Source organism: Teleopsis dalmanni, chromosome 2, assembly GCF_002237135.1.
Source record: "Teleopsis dalmanni isolate 2A chromosome 2, ASM223713v2, whole genome shotgun sequence".
Lineage (NCBI taxonomy): Eukaryota > Metazoa > Arthropoda > Insecta > Diptera > Diopsidae > Teleopsis > Teleopsis dalmanni.
The window spans coordinates 227,124,810-227,145,859 of record NC_051847.1 but is presented as its reverse complement, the minus strand read 5'-3'; the positions used below and the strand labels follow the sequence as shown (position 1 = coordinate 227,145,859).

Below are 21,050 nucleotides of genomic sequence, written 5' to 3'. Positions count from 1 at the left end.
GTTGAAATTAATCTAAAAAAAAATATTACAGTATATTCTGTACTGATTAGGTAAATATAATCTAACTTCCATAATTCGAAGTACCATTTTGCAAAGTAAACGTTTGACTTATGGAGACTGCGAGTTAAAGATTTTTATGTAACTTGCTCTCTAATCCCTGTTGCACTCTATTTAGTTTGACTTATAGAAAATTTGAATTATAAAAGTTTGAGTTAGAGTCGAACTGACAGGCACAGCGTGACCAGGCATAACTTATTAACTGGATTCTAAACGATACGAGTAAAAGTTAGAAATGTCACAGAAAGAGATTAGAAGGATTAATTTCTGAGTCATCGATTTTTGTTTTGGTTAAAGAGAAGTGTTTTAAGTTTCAATATACGAAACAAATTGTAACAAATTGTTCTTATTGGAAAAAAACACATAATTTAAACAATAATTCAAGGAACACTTGCATTAGAATATGTAATAGAATTAGAAAAACCTTGTGTTATAAACTGTCATTGTTTTGCTACCATATATATTTGGTGGTATATATATATATATAATATAATATATATTATTCTGAGAACATTTTCAGAGAGTTGCTAATAATAATGTCAAAGCTATCATAACGAATACAAATGGAAACTGCAAAGCCCGCTTAAGAGATTCACATACCTAAGATCTCTCTGAACACCCTTTACTTTGCTGCTTTTCAAAAGCACTTTATTGCAGATAGCGCTACGCTTACATTATTTTTGTATAAGCTATTATTATTAATGTTGTTGTTGTTGCTGTTGTTGTTGTTGATCTAAAATTGGCTTAATTTCACGTTTTTGTCTATGCATTAAAACAATATTTGCACAACAATATACAAAATAAGCAAAACATCAGATTTTAACCAAATAAAAAAGTCAAAAGTAATAAATTTACTTCTTAATATAATCGCGTAATAAAACCAATTAATTTTGCTTAATTCTGTTGTTGTTGTTGTTAATGTTGTTGTTGTTGTTGTTGTTGTTGATGCTGGTACTGGTGCTGATGCTGGTCGTGGTGCAATTCGTTTGTCTAACTCATCTGTTTGGCGGCTTTAAATATTTATTCAAAAACTTGTTCAGCGCTCAGTTTTACATAAATTCAAAGTATTCAAAAGCAAAATAAAAAGCTTGAGATTGAGTGACAACACACACATTCGGATTCGGATTACTGATGCTACTGAAACGACGTAGATACTCATACGTATTATCAAATTTTGATTTAATTTTTATTAATAATATTAACAACAAAAAAGATGTTATACTTGTTATATTTAAGTTTTGAATGATTTCATTTGTTTACTGGTGAAATAGGAATTTTTAGGAAATTTAATTCATGTCCCTAATAATTGATTATATATATAATTGACATATATTGCTGCATAGATAAATGCAGATAAATGGAGATGAATAACAGATTTTAGCGCTATGAAACTTTAGTTACATTAATAAACACTTTTTATCATATGAATCCTGATCGCCTTTGCGTAAGATATATCTTACATTTACTACAATATTATGTAGTAAATTCCATTATCCATTATCATATGAATCTAGTCTTGTAATTGAACTTTTCTTTAAATCTATATATTTATCATAATATATTATCTGCAGGAATTATTGCCATCATATTCAAAATGAATTAGTGACTATATAAGTGTATACATCGCGCCTCTTGTGATAATCCCAATGGTTTCAATTGATCATAGAAATTTCAATGAGTTTACGATTACGATTTTGTATTGTTCCAAATGTTATTAGAAGCTATATGTGTATCTCTCAGATGGATAAGTCTGCTGCTACTTAATTTAAACCACACAAAAAGAATGTGTTAAAATGTTTCAAAATTTATTTCACAAAACGACAGATACTGGCTTTTGAGGGGCATATTTTATTAAGATGGCACCTCAGAACACACTTCCCTGGTAGAAATTTGTTATCCTCTCTTCTCAGAATAAGGAATGTATTAGGGAGTATCATCCTGTAATTTTTAAATTACAAGCGTAATATTTGAGGTTATCAACTATTTACCATTTTGTAAGAATACAGACTGTCCAAACTGTCTCGTTTGGCAAAAAGTCAGCTTTTTCATATTCTTTATACCTTTTAAGTCTCGGGACTCATCACAAGATTATTTGATTATCAATTCGGTAGATTATTAAGATTTTTGTTATTAAAAGTATGCTATATCTATACTATCATTAAATTTAGATCTATTCATTAAAATTTAATCTGAACCTTAACATGATATTAATTCATTTACGTTTGATTTGAAAAAATGTAATATTAAATTCAAATTTGTTGTCAGTTGTATTTCGTATTCCATTGGATATTGGTATCCATACGAACAAGACATAATATTTTGAAAAATATTGTAAGCCTATAAGATGAATCCTAAAGTAACTATTCAGATGTGGCTAAGCTATTGGGTTATTATTTGAAATTAGTATGCGCGATTTATCTAATAAAATCTCATGAGAAACTTCGCATGATCTTAGAAAGTCGTTAAATTTCAAGATTAGTATGCTGGATATAAATCCCCAACTTTCTCAAGTCGCCCCGTGCAATGTGAACACATTCAATATATTAATGTTCAATGTAATCTACCTTCTCATAATAACGCATCAGAACAAAAACATCACAAATGTGTCTCTAAGGTGTTAATTTTTCTTGGTATGCCTGATATAAAAACATCGCATTTGGTAGATACAAATTAAGTCGCTGACTCTATTACATGGCATAAATGCAACCAATCTAAAAATTCAAAATTAAAGATAAGCAAATAATTATAGAATTAAGGTGCTAATTATCTATGTAGAAATCAATATAAAAAGTTATGATTCAATTAAGTCTCATAGGAATGGATATATATTATCAATATAGAATATTTAGATGTTATTGTTTGAAAAGAATCGCACTCACTCTTGGTATAGAGTGATAGAGTGATTAGTAGAGTAGATTAGTTTAGCATCGCTACTTGGTCAACTAATGATAATCAAATTAAAATCAAAATTAAATCGTTTATTTTTATTTAACACTTGGTTAAAATCTCTAAATTGTTATTTTTGATTGAATTATTTATAGCAATATATGACACAACATTTTAGCAAACCTTGAGCAAAAATCTTTTTATAAAGACATAATTTAATATACTTCTGTATATATACGGGTATATATACTTCAATACAAAAATAAAATATTGTACATATATGTATGTCTTTATTGATATGATTATTGTGAATGAAAACAAATATTATCTGACCACTATTAATAAAATTTGTTTGAAATATTAGTGGGTGGGAGTTGGTACACAGATGGTTCAAAAATGAATGAAGATCCAATATCATCACAAAATTTTCTGACTCGATAATTAATATTTACTCTGATAGCCAGTCTGCTTTTAAAGCTGTGCCTTCTTGAACTTTTAAGTCGAAACAGGTCCTTGAGTGTTATGAGCTCCTATAGTTACTTGCAGCTCGGAATAAGGTAAGAAATCTTTACTGTGTTCCTGGTCACAAGGAAGTTTTGAGAAATGAACAAGGCTTTCATAGGCTCTTAACCCTTTTGTGGGTTAAACTGGGCCAGTATAAAAAAACAAATTATCAAGGAAAGGGAAAATCATGTGCGGCTGATGTACTGAGAAGAGTTCCCAGAACTTGGACAAAACAAAGCACTGATTAAACCGTACTCCTACAAAAACATTCTTAAATTCTCAAAATGTGATTTAAGGTTGATAACAGGTTTCATTACAGGTCATTATGGCCTGAAATGTCACCTTCATAAACTACGATTATCTGCTAATTCGGAATGCCGATTATGCCTCGAAGATGAGGAAACTACTATGCATATTCTTTGTGACAGTCCAGCTTTAGTGACGCATAGAAAAAACTTGTTTCATATGGAATTTCTGTCACCAGAACAGTTTATGAGCTCTTCTCTAGATTTAGTTTTGGACTTTGTTCACAAAGCTTTAAAGGGCTTTGTGTAATCAATAGTGAAATTGGCACAATAGGACTCTTCTGGCCGTAGTGCCGGTTGCTGGGCGATTTCACGTCAAAGTTTTAATAAAAATAATATTATACTGGGTGGAAGAGAAAGATAGGTTATGTTTAGATCCGATAAGTGCCGTTTGTAAAAAAAAAATATAAAAATGCTTTTTTACAATGAATAAAAGGGCTTTTAAACCTGCATGATATATACATAATATGATAACTGATAATCAACATAATAATTGAATAAGATATTTATAATACATAGAACTTTTTTTAAGTTAACTCGGTAGCTATATCGTATATGGCCCATTGGTTATGAAGTAAATTTACAAGATTTATTTCATTACTCCATTAGGAACTTAAGCAGTCTACAAAAGTTTTCCACTGGTTTCTATTTTGTGCTATTGTTCTCAACTGTCCTTCTCTAGGTCATTGCTGATTCCTCCTTTGAGCCTAGTTCCTTGGGGCTTCCAAGTAAGTGCAGCATGTGCGATATCTTCATAAGGCTTACGAAGTGTGTGTCCAATCCAACCATGCTTCTTTCTTCTTTATCTCGCTGTTTACGTTTGTTTGGTGCGTTATTCTCCATAACACTTCATTTGAAATCTTTCTAGGCCACCATATGCTTAATATGTTGCGTAGGCAGCGATTGATAAATGATTGCAATCTTCTTTCGATTTCGGTGGTTATGAAGTGTAGGGATTACTATTGTTTCAAACATAAAAAATAACACTGGTTGTGCCAATTTTTAAAAATTAAAAAGTATAAATTTATTGATAACAAATAAAAAAATTATTACAAATTATTAACAGAAAAAAGAATAAGCAGAAAAAAGGAGCATTCATCCAATTATTGGGTCAAATGGGACAAAATTTTATTTTTTAGTTGAAAAAAAGCGCACTGTCACATAGTTATATTGTTTACATCCTGTATATATGTATGTACGCCTTCGAAAAATGCATCCATTATTAATGCTTAATTTTCTTGTTTGATTGATTAACGACGAGGTTGCGTTTGTCTTAACAAATTTGATACGAAAATGTATTTAGAAACCGTGATCAATTGAAAATCAATTAAACATAAATTGTGTATGTGTATCTAAGAAATATAATTTTTGAAAAATAGCAATGAAAGTATTTTTTAGCATCTTCAATCAATTTGTGTTCAAACGTGTTGGGGTCACACGTTTGCAGTTAAAGTTCAATTTACCGATCAATCAATTTCCAGTGTATTTTCAAAAATTTTACAGGCAAACAAATTGCATCAAAAAAGCTTTTGTTTTGCTTTATAAAAAGCAACTGATCATATAGGCATTTTTTTTATACATAAAATCATCTTTACTAAAAAATTAACCCATTATTTTTATCTAACGCATGCATTATTACTTTTAAGTACGAGTATCTATGCAACAGAGGCTTAGATATAATTTTTTTAAAGTGTATTTCTTTTATATTGTATCTATTATATATATTTATATGATTAATAATGTTTATGCAAAAGTTTCATTCGAAAAAAATATTAATTAAATAGTTTTTTAGTTTTTAATATTTTTTTTTCGTTGTTTAGTACTGTTGACTGTCATTTAGTAACAATACTATATATAATGACATTGAATTAAATTCCTTCAAATGAAATCGATAAGCTACAAATATATAATATATTTCTATGTGAAAGAATAATAACGATATTTTTGATATACATAGTAGGGTTTTGAAACGGATGTAACTTATTTCCTTAAGATTTTAACTCATAAGAAAACTATGTAGCAACAAACGTCAATGGTTATGATAAACAGAGTGCTCATACTATACTGCAAATGATCCAGAAGAAGTAGTCGACTGTTCTTAGTCTCCCTTACCTTTTTACTTTCCATGAAGTAAATTTCTAACTTCTAAATCCTGACTCAATAATTGATCAAGAATAATATAAATTTATTCCAATAGAGAATTGTGAAAAACAACTGTCTTAGAATAATGCTTCCAGTCTAAAGATGGCAGACCAAGTATTGTTAAAGAAATTATAATACTTGGTTTAGAAAAATTGTTTCTGATATTGAAAAAAAATTTTTTTTTTTCAGTTTTGCCTCAAACTCAAACTTTAGTTATAGTTAAGTCTCTTTAGTTAATTTTTTATTTAAAATTTATTTATTTTACTACGTTTCTGTTTTGTTTTAAACCAAACAAACCAAATTTACTCACATCCATCAGATATACTCGTACACATCATAGTGTTCACATACGCGAACATTAGGCAAATGAGTTCAAAATTCATATTATCTTGACCTTTCATAAATCAAAGAAAGATTATAGTGAACCTAAGCTGGCGTTGCTTATGTATAACTAACTTAATCATAGGCAGTGAAACATATTTGTACAAACAGATTTGTATTCATTATAGGTTTGCGTAGATAATTCGAAATAAAATAGTACCTTCCCATCAGATACGTTTTTTATTGTACCCCGCGATGTAAATTATTTAGGAAATTATTTTCTGTTTTTGTCGTTCAACTTACAGTAATGATTAATTTAAGTGAAAGTTTTTTAATTCTTTAATCATATTGTTATTTTAATGTCCATAATTCATTTATTTTATGTTTGAAGAGAACAATTAGATTATTGAGGTTTTATTAAAAAATATTTAAATAATGCATATGCATTTTTGAAATATACCTAAGACGATATTATGCCAAAGTCCTTTTAAATATGGGATTTGGTGTACAAGATCGTCACCCAACCTATTTAATATAGTAGTATTAATATAGTATTTAACAAAAATAAATGTCTAATAAAAAAGTCCATAAACTGACTTGATAGTTTTTAAGAATTATGTCTAGCCTGTAATGTTCAGAACTAGAAGTTCATTACCTACTATTCAAGATTATTAAATAGTGATTTACCTATAGTAGCTGTTTCCTGCCTTCATAGAGCATTCGTTGCATTATCGTCGTCGAGTGCGGTCGTGTTGATCAGGATGCGGATCCACACGATCCGTGTACGTGAGGTGCAGTGATATTGGATATTGGCCAGCAGCACTCAGAAGCAGCAACCAGCAAATATATTCAATACAGAGAGTCTCTCTTGGTGGGACCTATGCATGCCATTGAGTGTTCCGACTAAACAATGAGATAATGGATTCACTGTTAATCGCTCGTTGTCGACATATTTGAATTCAACATAGTAGAACACTACGCATTGGGAGAGCTGTACACAGGCGAGCAGGATCGTTGGTGGAGTGTTAAGAACCAGATCTAGTAAAATGATTTAATTTCTAGAAGCGTTGTAAGGAAGCGTTGTAAGGAAGCGTTGTAAGGAAGCGTTGTAAGATGATATTATACCCACAAAACAAATATTTAAAAACGAAAAAAAAATACCTTCAGAGAGCAGGGTGTGAATAATAGAAATAGTTTTTATTTTTTCATCTCATTGCAGATATGACAGCATATACCATATTGTGGGTGATCTAATTTTTTGGATTCGCAATATATCTTGGATATCCTATGTCAGACTATCCGGTGGTATTTTCTCTTTCAATCTTTTGCTACAATACTTTAAATGAGTTAGGTTTGGTTTAGTTAATTACAAATTGCGCGATTAACTAAATTTCGGATTGAAATAATAATACACTCTGAATATCTAATTATAATCTACGATAAGACGCAAAACATCTTATCTGATTTAAATCAAAATTTTGTAATAAGCCCGCTGTCAAAGTTAAAGACATTAATTTTATAATTAAAAGTTCAAGTCTGATTAAGCAGAAACGACTTTAAAATGATACGTACACAGAGAAAAAAATGTTTGAAGTGAATGTAAACATCTCGACGTTTATTTGCCAATATTACGTAATTCACTAAGTTACTCGTAAAATTCGCTTCTCATCATTCCACCAATCCGCCATTCCACAACAGAAACCGTCGAAGACATTAACAAAACCACAGGTAGCGAAAGTAATAATTGTAATAAATATTCCCCCAACCATTTTTTTAAATTTGCACATCAAATTAAGCGATAACATATAAAAAGTAGGAATACAATTAAAAATAAATAAAAAACAAAAGAAAACAAAACAATAGTACTCACTTTTTATAACGATGAAGTCCATAAACAATATCGCTAGGGGCACCTGCGCGTGTCATTATATACAACAAATTCCCGACTGCCAGCGGTGAACCAAATTTTTTCTACACCAGTTTGGATCAAAATTAAAAAAAAAAAATTATAATAAATACATATTTTTATATTTAGTGATTTTATTTTATTTTAAATAAAACAATAGTTTGGGAACTCACATAAATGTCTATGGAGATGATATATAAAAAATATGAGTACTTTTAGCGTTAATAATCATCCATCATTTCTGTAGTTTTTATTCAAAAATAAATGACAAAAAAATCATTCCAAATGAACATTCTAAATGAATAATGAAAGAATGAAAGAATGATCAATTTATATCATAATAAACTCATCTCTGTTATGGAATATTTTGCGTAGATACCAACGAACTTCAAAGGATTTTTTTTTATAATAAAATATAAATTAGCATACATACAAGCACAACATATATACACATCATAATTATATTTTAATTAAGATATTTTTATTAATTTAGTCGTTTATAAACATATGGGAAAAAAAGAAGAGTATGAAAAAAGTAAGGCATTGAGAATAAAACAATAATAAATATCTTTTCATCTTGAAACTTAGCAATTCTTAACGAACGACTCTTTATCTTTATTCTTTACAGAAAGTGGTGGTCTTCAAAAAAAATAAATCTAAAATTTACCTGCAGTTGTGAAAGAACTTAAAATAAGAACAGGTTTTGTTTTTTGAAAGTTCAAAAGCATCAAAATCCTTTCAGCTGAGTGTATAACTTCAGCCCACATTAACCAGAGCTTAGAAATGATTTGCAAAAATATTATAGACATCGGGCTTTATAGGCATAATAACCGAAATCTTATTTCAGTGATCGCGATAGCAATCTAATCTCTTTAAGTCCGACACAAAAATAAATATATAAGGATAGCGGAAGATGGTGGAGATATATGGGCAAGCTAACTTTAAGCACAGACCAGGCAGCATCAAAATCCTTTGAGTTAAATGTGTAACTTCAGCGCACATTAACCAGAGCTTAGAAATGGTTTGAGAAAATATTATAGACACCGGTCTTTATAGGCATAATAACCGAAATCTTATTTTAGTGATCGCGACAGCAATCTAATCTCTTTAAGTTCGACATGAAGATGAATATATAAGGGTTGGGGAAGTTGGTGGAGATATATGGGCTAACTTTAAACATAGACGACACTCTGCTATCGGGATATCGGAAGTGTGGTTGTAGAAAAGTTGTTAGTTGGTACTGCGTATAAGGTACCTACTTTAAAAATATACATATGGGACGTCTCCATTTCTAATACCCTCCCTGAAGAATTCATTCAAGCCTTGCGCTACAAACCCCCCAATACTTGTCCCACTACTTCGAAGAGTGCGTCCGTAATCTCCACATCATTTCCCTTTTTAACCACGGCATTCGTGACTCTAGTCACAAAGTTTATGGCTAGTCTAACCCGCGCGTATGCGCTTTAACCACACCCCCTTCACCATCACTCTATCTCCCTAATTTACGCCCCTGTTTTCTGGCTTAGATGAACCTAGATCGATAGGTATAGGTAAGCCTATATATTCACATCTCTCCCTTGATTACTGGAATGAAGTTTCCTCAATGCTGTGGAAATCTTCTCCATTCATTTCTAAAAGGTGGTTTTAGTGGGTTCAAGCCTTACACTGTGACTTTCGATGCTTTCCACCTATCGCAATAAAAAATGAGGATTGTGCAACTTATTATAGTTGGGTTTGCAATTATTGCACTCAAAGGGAGTTCTCTTAAATTAACAAATTTTGTTCATAAAAAATGAGCTGATTGCAGTTCGGATTGAAAGGGCATGGCTTAACAGAGGCTAGATTAATTGTCGACAGCTAAATAGTTTAAGTTTACTATTGATTTGATGGTGAAATATAAAAAGTATTTAATTTGTTTAAAAGTTAAACATGTACTTTAACCATGCAGTGATATTAGACCTGAAAAATAATTTTCTATGCTAATGTCTGGGAATGTCAACAGAGCGAAAACTAAAAATCCACCGCAAAATATGTATTAATACTATAAATATTAATTTAGGAAAAACCTTCTGAAAACGTACGCTCAGCATAACAAATTAAAAAAATGAAGAGCAAGGAAAACACGAGATAGTTACACATTTCCAACATCTATGAGCCATAGAAACGGAACCAAAACTATAGCATACAGAAACCTAATCGCCGTTCAGTAATTTGTCAAAATCTATTGTGAGAAAATATAATCATTTTTAAAAAATCATTTTCATTGAATGAAATGAAAACATAAAAGAGAGCTTAACAATTATAATAAAAATATTTTTATGTTTTGTTACAAATACACTTTTTATATTCGTAAGCATAAAACAAAACGCATGTTTACATTTCCTTTTCCTGTATAACTTTTGGCGCTACAATGACTACTGACCATAAAACCTAATTTTTATTTTCATTGCTGTTTTTTATTTTTTATTTTTTATTTTTTATTTTTTATAAATAAACAATATGTTTGTGTTAACAACAAATGAATAAAAAAAATTTATTCAATTAATTAACGCCACTGCCACTGAATGCATTCACACTCACCCATTCACACGGGCTCATGTAGATTGCGAACACTTACGTTTCATATGCTAATTCGATGTATCTCTGTGGAATCGGTCTACAGGTGGCGTTGGTTAGAGCTAAGATTGCATGATATAATATAGGAGTAACGACACAAAAGGTCAGACCGGCTTTGCATGTACAATATATATATAAATTCGCTTAATAGAATATTGCCGGATATTGATAAATACCAAAATTTTAAAATAGTTTCTTTTAAATTAAAAGAAAAGGTTTTCATCATCAAATATTACGACAAATATATTCTGGTAAAAGTCAGATTAGTTAACATCTAGTAGAGTTCAGTAGAGGCATATATACTTACTTAACATCTTTCCTTTTAAGACCAACGTACTATATCTCTAAACAATAAGAACTGGTTATAATATATTGATCAATCTTTATGACTGCCTTTTTAATCTGATGTATATATATTTATATAAAATAACATGTTCCTAATATTCACTCTTATATCGAACATATATTACATTAGGTTTTATTTGATATCTGTTAAACTTAACAGATAAAAGAGGTGTAAAAAATGTGTCCTCGAAGCGTATGTGATAAATAACACAATTATTTCGTTTGTTTACCACTTGTGTCCTTGTTTATTAATACTTAAGTCGATAATTTGTAAATATATATATATACTCATCAAAATTAAGTTAACTATAAACATCGAATCTTTGAAACACGTTCGTAAAGTCAAAATTAGCATTCCCTGCTTTTAGAGACTACCACAAGGAAGTACTGAAAAAATACCTTGAGATTTGCTTATCAATGTTTTCTGGCATAACTGATGATAACTGATTTTAGACGACCTTTACAAATTTCGTCTGCGTCTGTGAGCGAAATACGGCCACGATTAAAATTATTCTAACAGCGTTTCACAGTACCAAAGGATAGACTTCAAGCACTAGTCAACTTTAGAAAAAAATCGAAGTAATACTGTTCACTACAAGTTTTAAAATAATATTCGTTGAAATACCATATTATGGTTGAGAAGGGGAGTGGTAAAAAACCTATGGAATGGCCTCATTTATACAAATAGTTCATGGATGAAATGTTAAGTTGGGGCTTAAATAATTAAACTAAACATGTTACAAGCCTATTTGGTGTCTTCCAAGCTAGTGTATTTACTATTAAGTAAGCTAGCCACCTGATTTCCGAAACAAATCTACATACTGAAATAATAACGGCGCCATGCTAGTTCTCTTGCAAAAAATACTGAGATAAATAAACAATCTGGGCTTAGTTTAATTAATTTTGACTCAAGAGCATTAAGGTATATCAAAAATTGGTGTTGCGAGCAATCTGGATAGGTAAGAATTGAAGTTATCTTTAGCAGAGCAAGCAATGCGAATCTCATTAAAAGGTGCACAAAAACTTATGGAAGACTATTTTCTTAGTTTAGCAGAATATAATTGGAAAACTAATTTAGAATGTAAAACGTCTAAGTAAACATACCCAAGCTTCAATTTATGGGATTTATGGGACAAGATTCCTTCTGGGTATGCCCATGATCGAAGTGCCAAAAATCGTGGCTGCATCCCATTTAACCAGAATTCCAGAAGCTGCAGAAAGGAAGAAAAAAAACCACTTATTTTCCAAATTCCCATATATGGCTAGATTAAGGCATTCGAATATGAGGGCTTACGAACTATAAAATAAAGCACACACTCTAAATTTAGTTTTCAAAAGAATAATGTCTTTTATTTATATCTCAGGTTGGTTTTAACAAAACGGTACTTATGAGTTATTTAAACAGAAGAGGAAGCTTTATAGCTATCAAAACCAGCCAACCATTTCATTTAGTAATTTACAGTTGCTTTCGCAATCTTTATATCTAGATTCTTTAGTCTAATTTACCTTGAAGCTCTTATTTTTTGGTAGAGTTCAATGTCGTCTTCTTTTTTTCCATTGGTATAAATAATGGTTACTAAAAAGTGTTAATCGTTAAGCTGCAAAAGTGATTCTAAGCAATCAGTATACTTATCTCTTCACTGATTAATATGACATGTAAACTTCATTTAATATCTTGTAGCACTTATGCGATAATAGACAGTGAGAATTGCTACAGATACAACTAGTCACTTAATGCAAGTTATGACTTATTCGTACGATTATCTATACATAAATAAATATAATTTATTACTGTGACTAAATCTTAATATGATGGCCTTAATATTGTATACAATTATTTTCCTTCGACAAATAATTAGTAATTTAATAAACATGTACATACTCGATTCCAAATAAGATAAATATTAATCGATATAGGCTGCTACCCGTGCATTTGTTTTTAATTTGGTTTTCCGATTTCGCTATAAATTTGCAGTGAAAGTGATCGCAACTCAACTAGAAAGGTCAATCCGGTGTCGAGTTCTTATCAAGTCGAAATTGTTTATAGCACTCAATTATCAGAATAAGCACACAGAAGCTATAAACAGCGTACGTGCCTCCATTACTTTCACATCAACATCATATCGTGTGACCAAACCGTAATTTATTCTATTATGTGTGAAAGACAAGCAAATGTAAACAAACTCATAAAAAGCTATAGCCAGTAACATCGGCTTTGTGGGCAAAGGTTTCATTAATATGTATTTAAATTCCATTTTTTTTTGACATTACGCGTAATGGAAGCTTACTAAACCCAAACGATATTAACACTCCAATACTAGTAGGTGTATTTGGTTTGGTGATCCTATCGCATCAAGTCTTCAGTGAAACTGATATATGACTTTGATCATTTCAACCGATGTGAGGAATTGAAATTATGCATTCGCCAGCATAATTCTTCTTAATAATCAGATAAAGCCAAACAAATATTTGTTGTACAATGACTTGATGTCCTTGGTCGTGCAAATAAAATCAAAAAGTTCCCGTTTGGGTGAAGATACTTCTTAGAAAATATAATTATTTATTTGTTTCTTAGCTTGTTTCGAGGCCATAGATGTTCATATTCGCTTGCAGTGCTATGAATTTTAAGTAGCTGCATTATTTTATTATCTAACAAATATTCTTACTTAATGTTCGAAATCTACTGAAACAAGTGTCAAAATCATATTTAATTTATTTAAATTTCCCATATTTATATACTTAATACTAATTCAATGCAAATGTTAAAAAAATTACACGAATTCACACGAATTTACCTCGAAAATTATGGTTTGTTGAGCGTTCATCATGAGAAATTATTACGATATATCTCTGGCCTTCTAAATGTTAGATTCAGTTCATTCTCGTTTACCTAGACCGTAGTATTTTAATAATATAAGCCCTTGGGACTTATATCATTTATGATCAACCAATTACCCGTAATCTATTGAGATCTTTATATATGATAAACAAATTTACTCTTTAAGAACTAAGACTTTATTTTTAAAATAATCATAATTTTAATCATTATTATTATTTTTATTCACTTTTTTCGTCTTAGTTACAATAAGTGTAATTTAGGTTGGATTACTAATATTGTGCATCAAAGCTCTCTTGAGTTCTTAAGCAGCGAAATAATAATCCTTTGTGGTATGACACATGAGTGGCACCCAGATCTTAACAACTTCAAAGGTAGAAGTTCCAAAAATTTAATTCATGCACACTATTCTTTGCAAAAGCGTTACTTCTCCAATTGAATAGAAGAGAGTCAAACTGAGGAAGACTATAAACTTGTCCAAATCTTTAATTTTAAAGAATAACATGACATATCAGTTAAAAAAAAAAGGCCTAACAATTTTAAATCCTCTCTTCTATAATGATTGGCACTGACACATGAGTGCCAATCATAAACCAACTCTTCCATCTGCAAAGGCACCACCGCGACAAAAGAGATAACGGGTAGACAAAGTCTTATTATAAGCCTTTCTAATACGCAGACTTTCTAATCCCGATTCCGAACCAATAAACTGGTTCAAGTTTAATTGAAGTATCTGACTGATACAAAAAATGTCAAATTTGGACCAGGTAAATCTTGTAAGTACCTGCATTGATAATAATGGATAAGACACTTACGAACCTGAAAATTCGTTATAAGATCTTTTGAGCTTATACTATCTATAATCACAAGCTTTACACCCATTTAACGTAAATATTATTAGGTGGTTATATATTATGAGTAACTTTTTTATGCACCTACTGCATCTCTAAAAATTTTCTGATAATTCAGCAAATATCTATTAAAAACAGTCTTTGCAATAGCAACTATTGGCTGACATCATCCTAGATATTGCATATTTTTCACTATGGCCTCCGGTATTACATCTAGTCCTATTGAAATTTTTCCACTGAGAAAAGTTTCTTTGACACATTAATTCAATAACCAATTTAGTGTAGGTCCAAACTTTTTTCAGAGTATGAAGACTGCAAATTGTTTATTAATGACAGTGTAACATCTATTCATTTAAGTTTATTCATTGTGTCAAGCTCTTGTGTGATACAAACGTTAGGGTTTTCTATGACTAGCTTCGATTTCAAAAAATAATATTAGAAATTCACATTTTTTCATATCTCTAAAAATATCATTTTTGCATGTTATTATGATGATTTGAAATACTATTTACCAATCATGACCGAGTAACAAGATCTCTGACTAATATCTACTGGTAGATATTAGTTGGATCGCTAACTTAGCAAAAACAAAAACCTCTAGTTCCACAAAGGGACCTCCAGTTATTACTTACATATGCATTCATTCTTTACTAATGGTTTTGTAGGATATGCTATGTTAGGAACCCACAGTCTCGATGCCGATTAATCGATGCCGATAAAGTTATAAGTCAATTATTCTTTCTGAAGTATATACTCTTTGTCCCGTACTAGCTACGTAAAGTAATAAATATTTAAATAAATTCATTTTAAAACTTAAAAATCACGATTATCTACCATTATAGTTATGCACTTTTTGTCCTGCTAGTCTTGACTAGTCTTGAACTAGTCTTAGTCTATGTGTATATTAGATTTGGAGATTTTTCTAATAATAATAGTGGTACAAATGTGCATATTTTAAAGTTATATCTACAATAACTACATATATACTCATATTTAGATAAATGTAAAAACAAATTAGTATAAATGGAACGAATTCAATGTATCTATACTCGTATATCTGCAAAAATATATGTACATATGTTTGTGAAGTACCTTGAACTAATGCATAGTATCAGCTAAAAAATTATGTAATCTTCCAAATGTTCCTTATGTGTGGGATCGATCACGCATGTCGCCACAACCAGAGTCGTGTGCATGAATAGATGTGTTTTGTTTCATATATGTACATAAAATACAATAACAAATGCATTCATGACCGATATTTGGAATCACGTACAACTTCTCTGGAATTCTACGAAGAATTAGTTTTATTGTTAGTACGTGTGGATGTAAGCCTTTAATGGAAATTTTTCCATTCATACAGAAAATAACTTCGACATTTTTATGCTGACATATTGCAGTCAAGTGCACTTAGTAGAATATACGGGGACGGTTTTAATTATAAGGTTAAGATTTTTTCGATTGAAGTCGAAATTATTAAATAAATAAATTAACTACGCCCCCTTTTTACTCTTACCAATATACTAACATTTAAGTAAACTCTTACGAAATAAGTACATCTATTTCGTCTATTTTATAAAACCGCCGCCCAGCGCTCTCCAGATAACGTCTTCTCCCTTTGGTAAGTGTCATTTAAATGTTCTGATTTCTTGGAACACAAATTTGTGGTGTTCCAATCGGTCCAAGCACAGACCCTAATTGAGCTATGTGTTTTCATGTAATATGGGCTGACACTGATAACTATTTATAGAGGCACATATATATCTAAAGATCCTGCAGCAGCTGCGCGATGTTACTACTTTTCAATGACCAGACTTTACATTCCTATGTGAAAGTGAGTCTAAGTAAGGTTTTATGTGAGCAAATCTTTTGCTAGTGTTATATGAGAATACGATCTGTTAAAATGTTGCTTTTAAAAATTTCAATTGATTAGGGCACAATAAATTTTTTTATTACTACGGAATTCAGCCTAAGTAGACTGAAGTAGATAATGATTAATATATATGTAATACGTATTAACAGCAACGCAAAGGCACAGCTCTTATATTCGTGTTGATAATTGAGTAGATAGTTTTGAGTGCCCGGCCATGGCCGTACTTTTTGATAGAAAAGTCTCTTGTTATAGATGTAATGTTCATGTGAACAACTTGTGTTATGTATAAGCGCGGTACAGGGCCTTAAAGCAACACAACTGCTCCTGATAAAAAGCAGTTCAAGATTACTGCTCGTGCTGTTACTGCTTGGCTGTTATCAACATAACACATGTTTGATATTGTATAATATGTTTACAATTGCTGCTATTGTTTTTGTTGTTTTTGTAGTTATGTGCTCGCTCTCTTCAAATGTTCTGTACTGATTTACTGATTTAAATTTAAATTTCAAATTCCGTCTGACAATAAGTGGTTCCGCCTGTGTCCGAGTGTGCGTGCATATATACGAGTTTTAACAGCTCAACCAACTAGACCGACCTGTAGTTTTAATTCACTTCCAAAATTTATATCAGTTGGAAACTAAACGCTTCACTGTTGAATAGCTCTCAAGTCGGTTATGTAAATTTTCAAAAATATTAAATATTAAATAATATCATTTTAAATATTAAACAGAAAATAGTCTGTATAGTGAAAAGTGTCATACCAATAATAAACACACGTATTCTGCTATAACATATATAGACGGGTATTAAATAATAAAAATGCACAGCAAATTACTGGATGAGGTTGGTATTTAAACATTCAGTTGTGACTTAAGTTATTAATGGCCACCGTCTGCGTCCGCTTGGCGGTTATCCAAAATAGTAGTGCTACAAACTATCGATTGAGGAAGTGATATTTAATATAAATAATGAATGATGAACCTCTTTTAAAGGATTTTCGTATTAAAATTGCCTTTTTTTGAGTAGTTCAAGTTAAAGATATGTGGGAAGTTAAAACAGAAATAGAGATTTTCGACCAATGTTGTATTTCCCTTTTATTCAATAATCTTATAATTAATTTAAATTTTTAACAATAAAATATTCAAATTTAATTTATTTTTAAATATATAAATATATATAATTAGAGATCCACTATAGAAATAAACTCAAAGCTCTTATAGCTCTTATCGAATATTAAAGTTATAGAAAAAAGATAAAAAATTGAGATTGGGGTCACTGCACCACATCCGATTCGCAATTCAAAAATTCATTGAATTGTAAATCTCACATTTAACTGAAATATTCACAACAAATGATGGTGAATACACAATAACACAGAAACGTGCCGTAATAAACAACATTAGAGACACCAATTATTAAAGTATTTCAGTTTCGTTTACTGGCTCACGTACCAAATTCACAAACAATTGGAAATTACAAATAAACTCTGTGATACTGAGATACTGCGATGCATACAAATGCATTTTCAATAGCACCTAATAATACCGCTTCTTTTGTACCGCTTATATTGGAAACCTTAAGGCAACCGAAAACCCGGCAGGCCTCGTACCACCTGGAGAAGAACAATCTGGCATGAAACTAATAAATCATTTAACGAATTAAGATATTTAGTATTAAATAGAAATACCTGGCGATTCTATGTAAATAGACTATGTTCCTGATGGAATACGGCTTTATAATAATAATTTGTACTAGAAGTAAAACTTACTAGTGTGAACCTGAGCAGGACTTATATGCAATTGCTTTAATGTTTGGAAGAATAAAGTTCGAAAGGTATTCTTAGAATGCATGTATGTCTTAAGATCAAATTCAGAAGGACTTTTACTATTGTTTTGAGCTGTAGGCAACCAGGTACCAGGTGTAGGTACCTGTGTTAAATAGCATTTAAGTAAGTTTACTCGACAACTGATAGCAATACATTTACCAAATATGAAAACTGCAAACCAATGTCGAAAATAGAAAATAGAAATAGAAAAATTTCTTACAGATAATTTGGAAGACTACAAACGATTTGATATCAGTTTATTTCAGAATGTGAGAAGTTCATCATTTTATAAAGCAGACACTCAACAAAGATCACTTAAAATCTTTAACGAAGTTCATGAAATAGAACGTTTGGGAGTTTTTCGACCTAATAATGGCCAATATGTAAGGTCATTTAGAAGTGAAGTAGATATTTTAAAAATAGGTTATTGCATTCACAATTACATGCGTTGTTAAGAAAAGACTACTTTCAGTATTCATCTGACTTGTCACTTTAAGATTTTTATCTATTACGAAAAATGCATTTTCCAAACTTGCAATTCCGAATTTGCTCAAAATCAAGAATTTTTGTTGATATACATCATGATATTTGTAACAATATTGTTTGTATAAGAAATTGTAATGGATGTGGGTGTAATATACACGACAGCAACTATGGCACCAAGTTTTCAGCACATACATAAAAATCGGCGATATTATAAAAGTCTATAAGATTCTACTTATTATTCGCAAAGTTTACCTCAAATAATAGAAACTAGTAAAAGCATCTTCTCTCTCTTTTTTTGGTAATACAATACAAATACTTGAAAAATTAAATAACCAGAACGATTTCAACAGACACTGGGTCTACGTCATAATGTCATTCGTCTATTACAATCAATTCTTTTTTAGTTTCTTCTACCTTGATTTTATATCATTTATTTCTATCTTTATATGTATCAGAGAAAAATTACAATGCATGTACAGCGTTTGTTGTCCGAAGTAAAGTTGAGAGAGTGACGTCCAACACAATTGACAAAGTTGTTGAAGAACAAGTTGAAATCTCTTTTGTTCCAATGTCTTTCGTCTTTGCGTTTGGACAGATCAGTGACAGAACCGCATCTCGAATCAAAATGATCGCTGAGCCCAGACAATCGATAAAGAGCTGCGGTTGATTTTGGATTGCTATTCCGAATTTTTGCTTATACTGACAGGCTACTGACAAACTTTTTGGCTCCAACACCGAGGTTGTAACGTTTCTGTGGTTGCGTTCAACCATTCGTTCCCAACACCCTAAAATGAAAATATAATGAATAAAGCAAAGAGGTCACAACACAAAGAATTAACAAAGAATTTAAGACATTAGTTTATTTCGTTCAAGGTTCCCTTGTCCAATTCATATAAACGACAAATTTCTACAGCACGCACAATAGGCACAAGAAGAGCTTTTAAACTTGTATTTTAAATCCAGTTCAAGGTCATTGCAGTATATTTATATATCTCACACAAAAGTCACAACCATCTATACATATAGTCTTATTTCTTCTCTCTGCTTTCTACCTTTGTTTTCTTCAATCTTCAAAACGAATGTGTAATAAGAAGAATATATTGTATTTTTACAGATCAATGAAAAGGGTTACATAATTCTGGAAAATTTTCTTACGGAGGACGAAGTTGCGGAATTATATAAGGCTGGACGTACATTGTGTCTCGAGGCACCTAAAGCAAATCGTAAAATATTTAGTACTGTAAAATGTGAGGACGCACATAGTAAGGAAACGTACTTTTTGGAATCAGGTGATAAAGTACGCTACTTCTTTGAAGAAGGTGCTTTAAACGAAGATGGCGAGCTACTAGTTGATCCTATGTGTGCATTAAATAAGGTTGGCCATGCTTTGCATGTTGAGCATCCAACTTTTGAGAAAATTACGTTTAGTAAACGAGTAAAAGATATTTGCTGGCAGTTAAATTATAATAAACCAGCAGTATGTCAGAGCATGTATATATACAAAAATCCTGGAATTGGAGGTGAAGTGATAGCCCATCAGGATTCCTGGTTTTTGCATACTGAACCTAATTCTGCGATTGGGTTTTGGTTTGCTTTAGAAGATTGCACTCTACAAAACGGTTGCTTAGAGTTTATACCAGGTTCACACAAAAGTGGCGTTCATAGACGATACTTGCGCAACACCGATAAGCAAGCAAGGCAGCTTATGATGTATGATAGACCTGCGCCAGACTACCCTCAAAACAATTTCATTCCTTTGACAGTTAGCAAAGGTAAAATAAAAAATATTGAAAAATTTTGAAAAAATTTTATCAGTCCATTTTCTTTCAGGTACCTGCGTCATTATACATGGCAATGTTATACATAAGAGCGAGCCAAATTTGTCAAGGAAAAGTCGTCATGCTTACACTTTTCATGTTATTGAAACTGAAAATAATGTTAAATATTCAGAAGGAAATTGGTTGCAGCCACCAGAGAATAAACCATTTCAAATTCTATTTGAAAGAAAGAATTAAGTTATTTTAAACACTGCCAAAAAGTAGTATCAAATTCAAGTATTCTTTATAATAAAAATATATTCAAAAATTAAACCATGTG

General features: G+C 30.9%; 2 protein-coding genes across 4 annotated transcripts in view; one reads left to right on the top strand and one right to left on the bottom strand.

Moving 5' to 3' along the window:
- Nucleotides 1–21,050, bottom strand: part of LOC119673885 (protein Skeletor, isoforms B/C) — a 94,312-nt gene that overhangs the window by 22,377 nt on the left and 50,885 nt on the right. The window lies entirely within an intron of this gene.
- Nucleotides 17,168–21,026, top strand: LOC119673891 (phytanoyl-CoA dioxygenase domain-containing protein 1 homolog). Of its 2 annotated transcripts, XM_038084996.1 has the most exons (4): nt 17,168–17,309; nt 17,373–17,485; nt 20,068–20,725; nt 20,784–20,968. In XM_038084996.1, exons 2-4 carry the CDS (start codon nt 17,462–17,464, stop codon nt 20,966–20,968), a joined length of 867 nt encoding a protein of 288 aa, XP_037940924.1. In that variant the 5' UTR covers nt 17,168–17,309; nt 17,373–17,461. The 2 variants fall into 2 exon arrangements, with proteins under 2 accessions (XP_037940924.1, XP_037940925.1); XM_038084997.1 differs by lacking the exon at nt 17,168–17,309 and having other exon boundaries at nt 17,462–17,485; nt 20,784–21,026.

Coding starts and splice junctions, on each gene's coding strand:
- LOC119673891 (XM_038084997.1), top strand. CDS start 17,462: ATGCACAGCAAATTACTGGATGAG. Junction 17,486..20,067: donor ACAGCAAATTACTGGATGAG/GTTGGTATTTAA, acceptor GTATTTTTACAG/ATCAATGAAAAGGGTTACAT. Junction 20,726..20,783: donor TCCTTTGACAGTTAGCAAAG/GTAAAATAAAAA, acceptor ATTTTCTTTCAG/GTACCTGCGTCATTATACAT.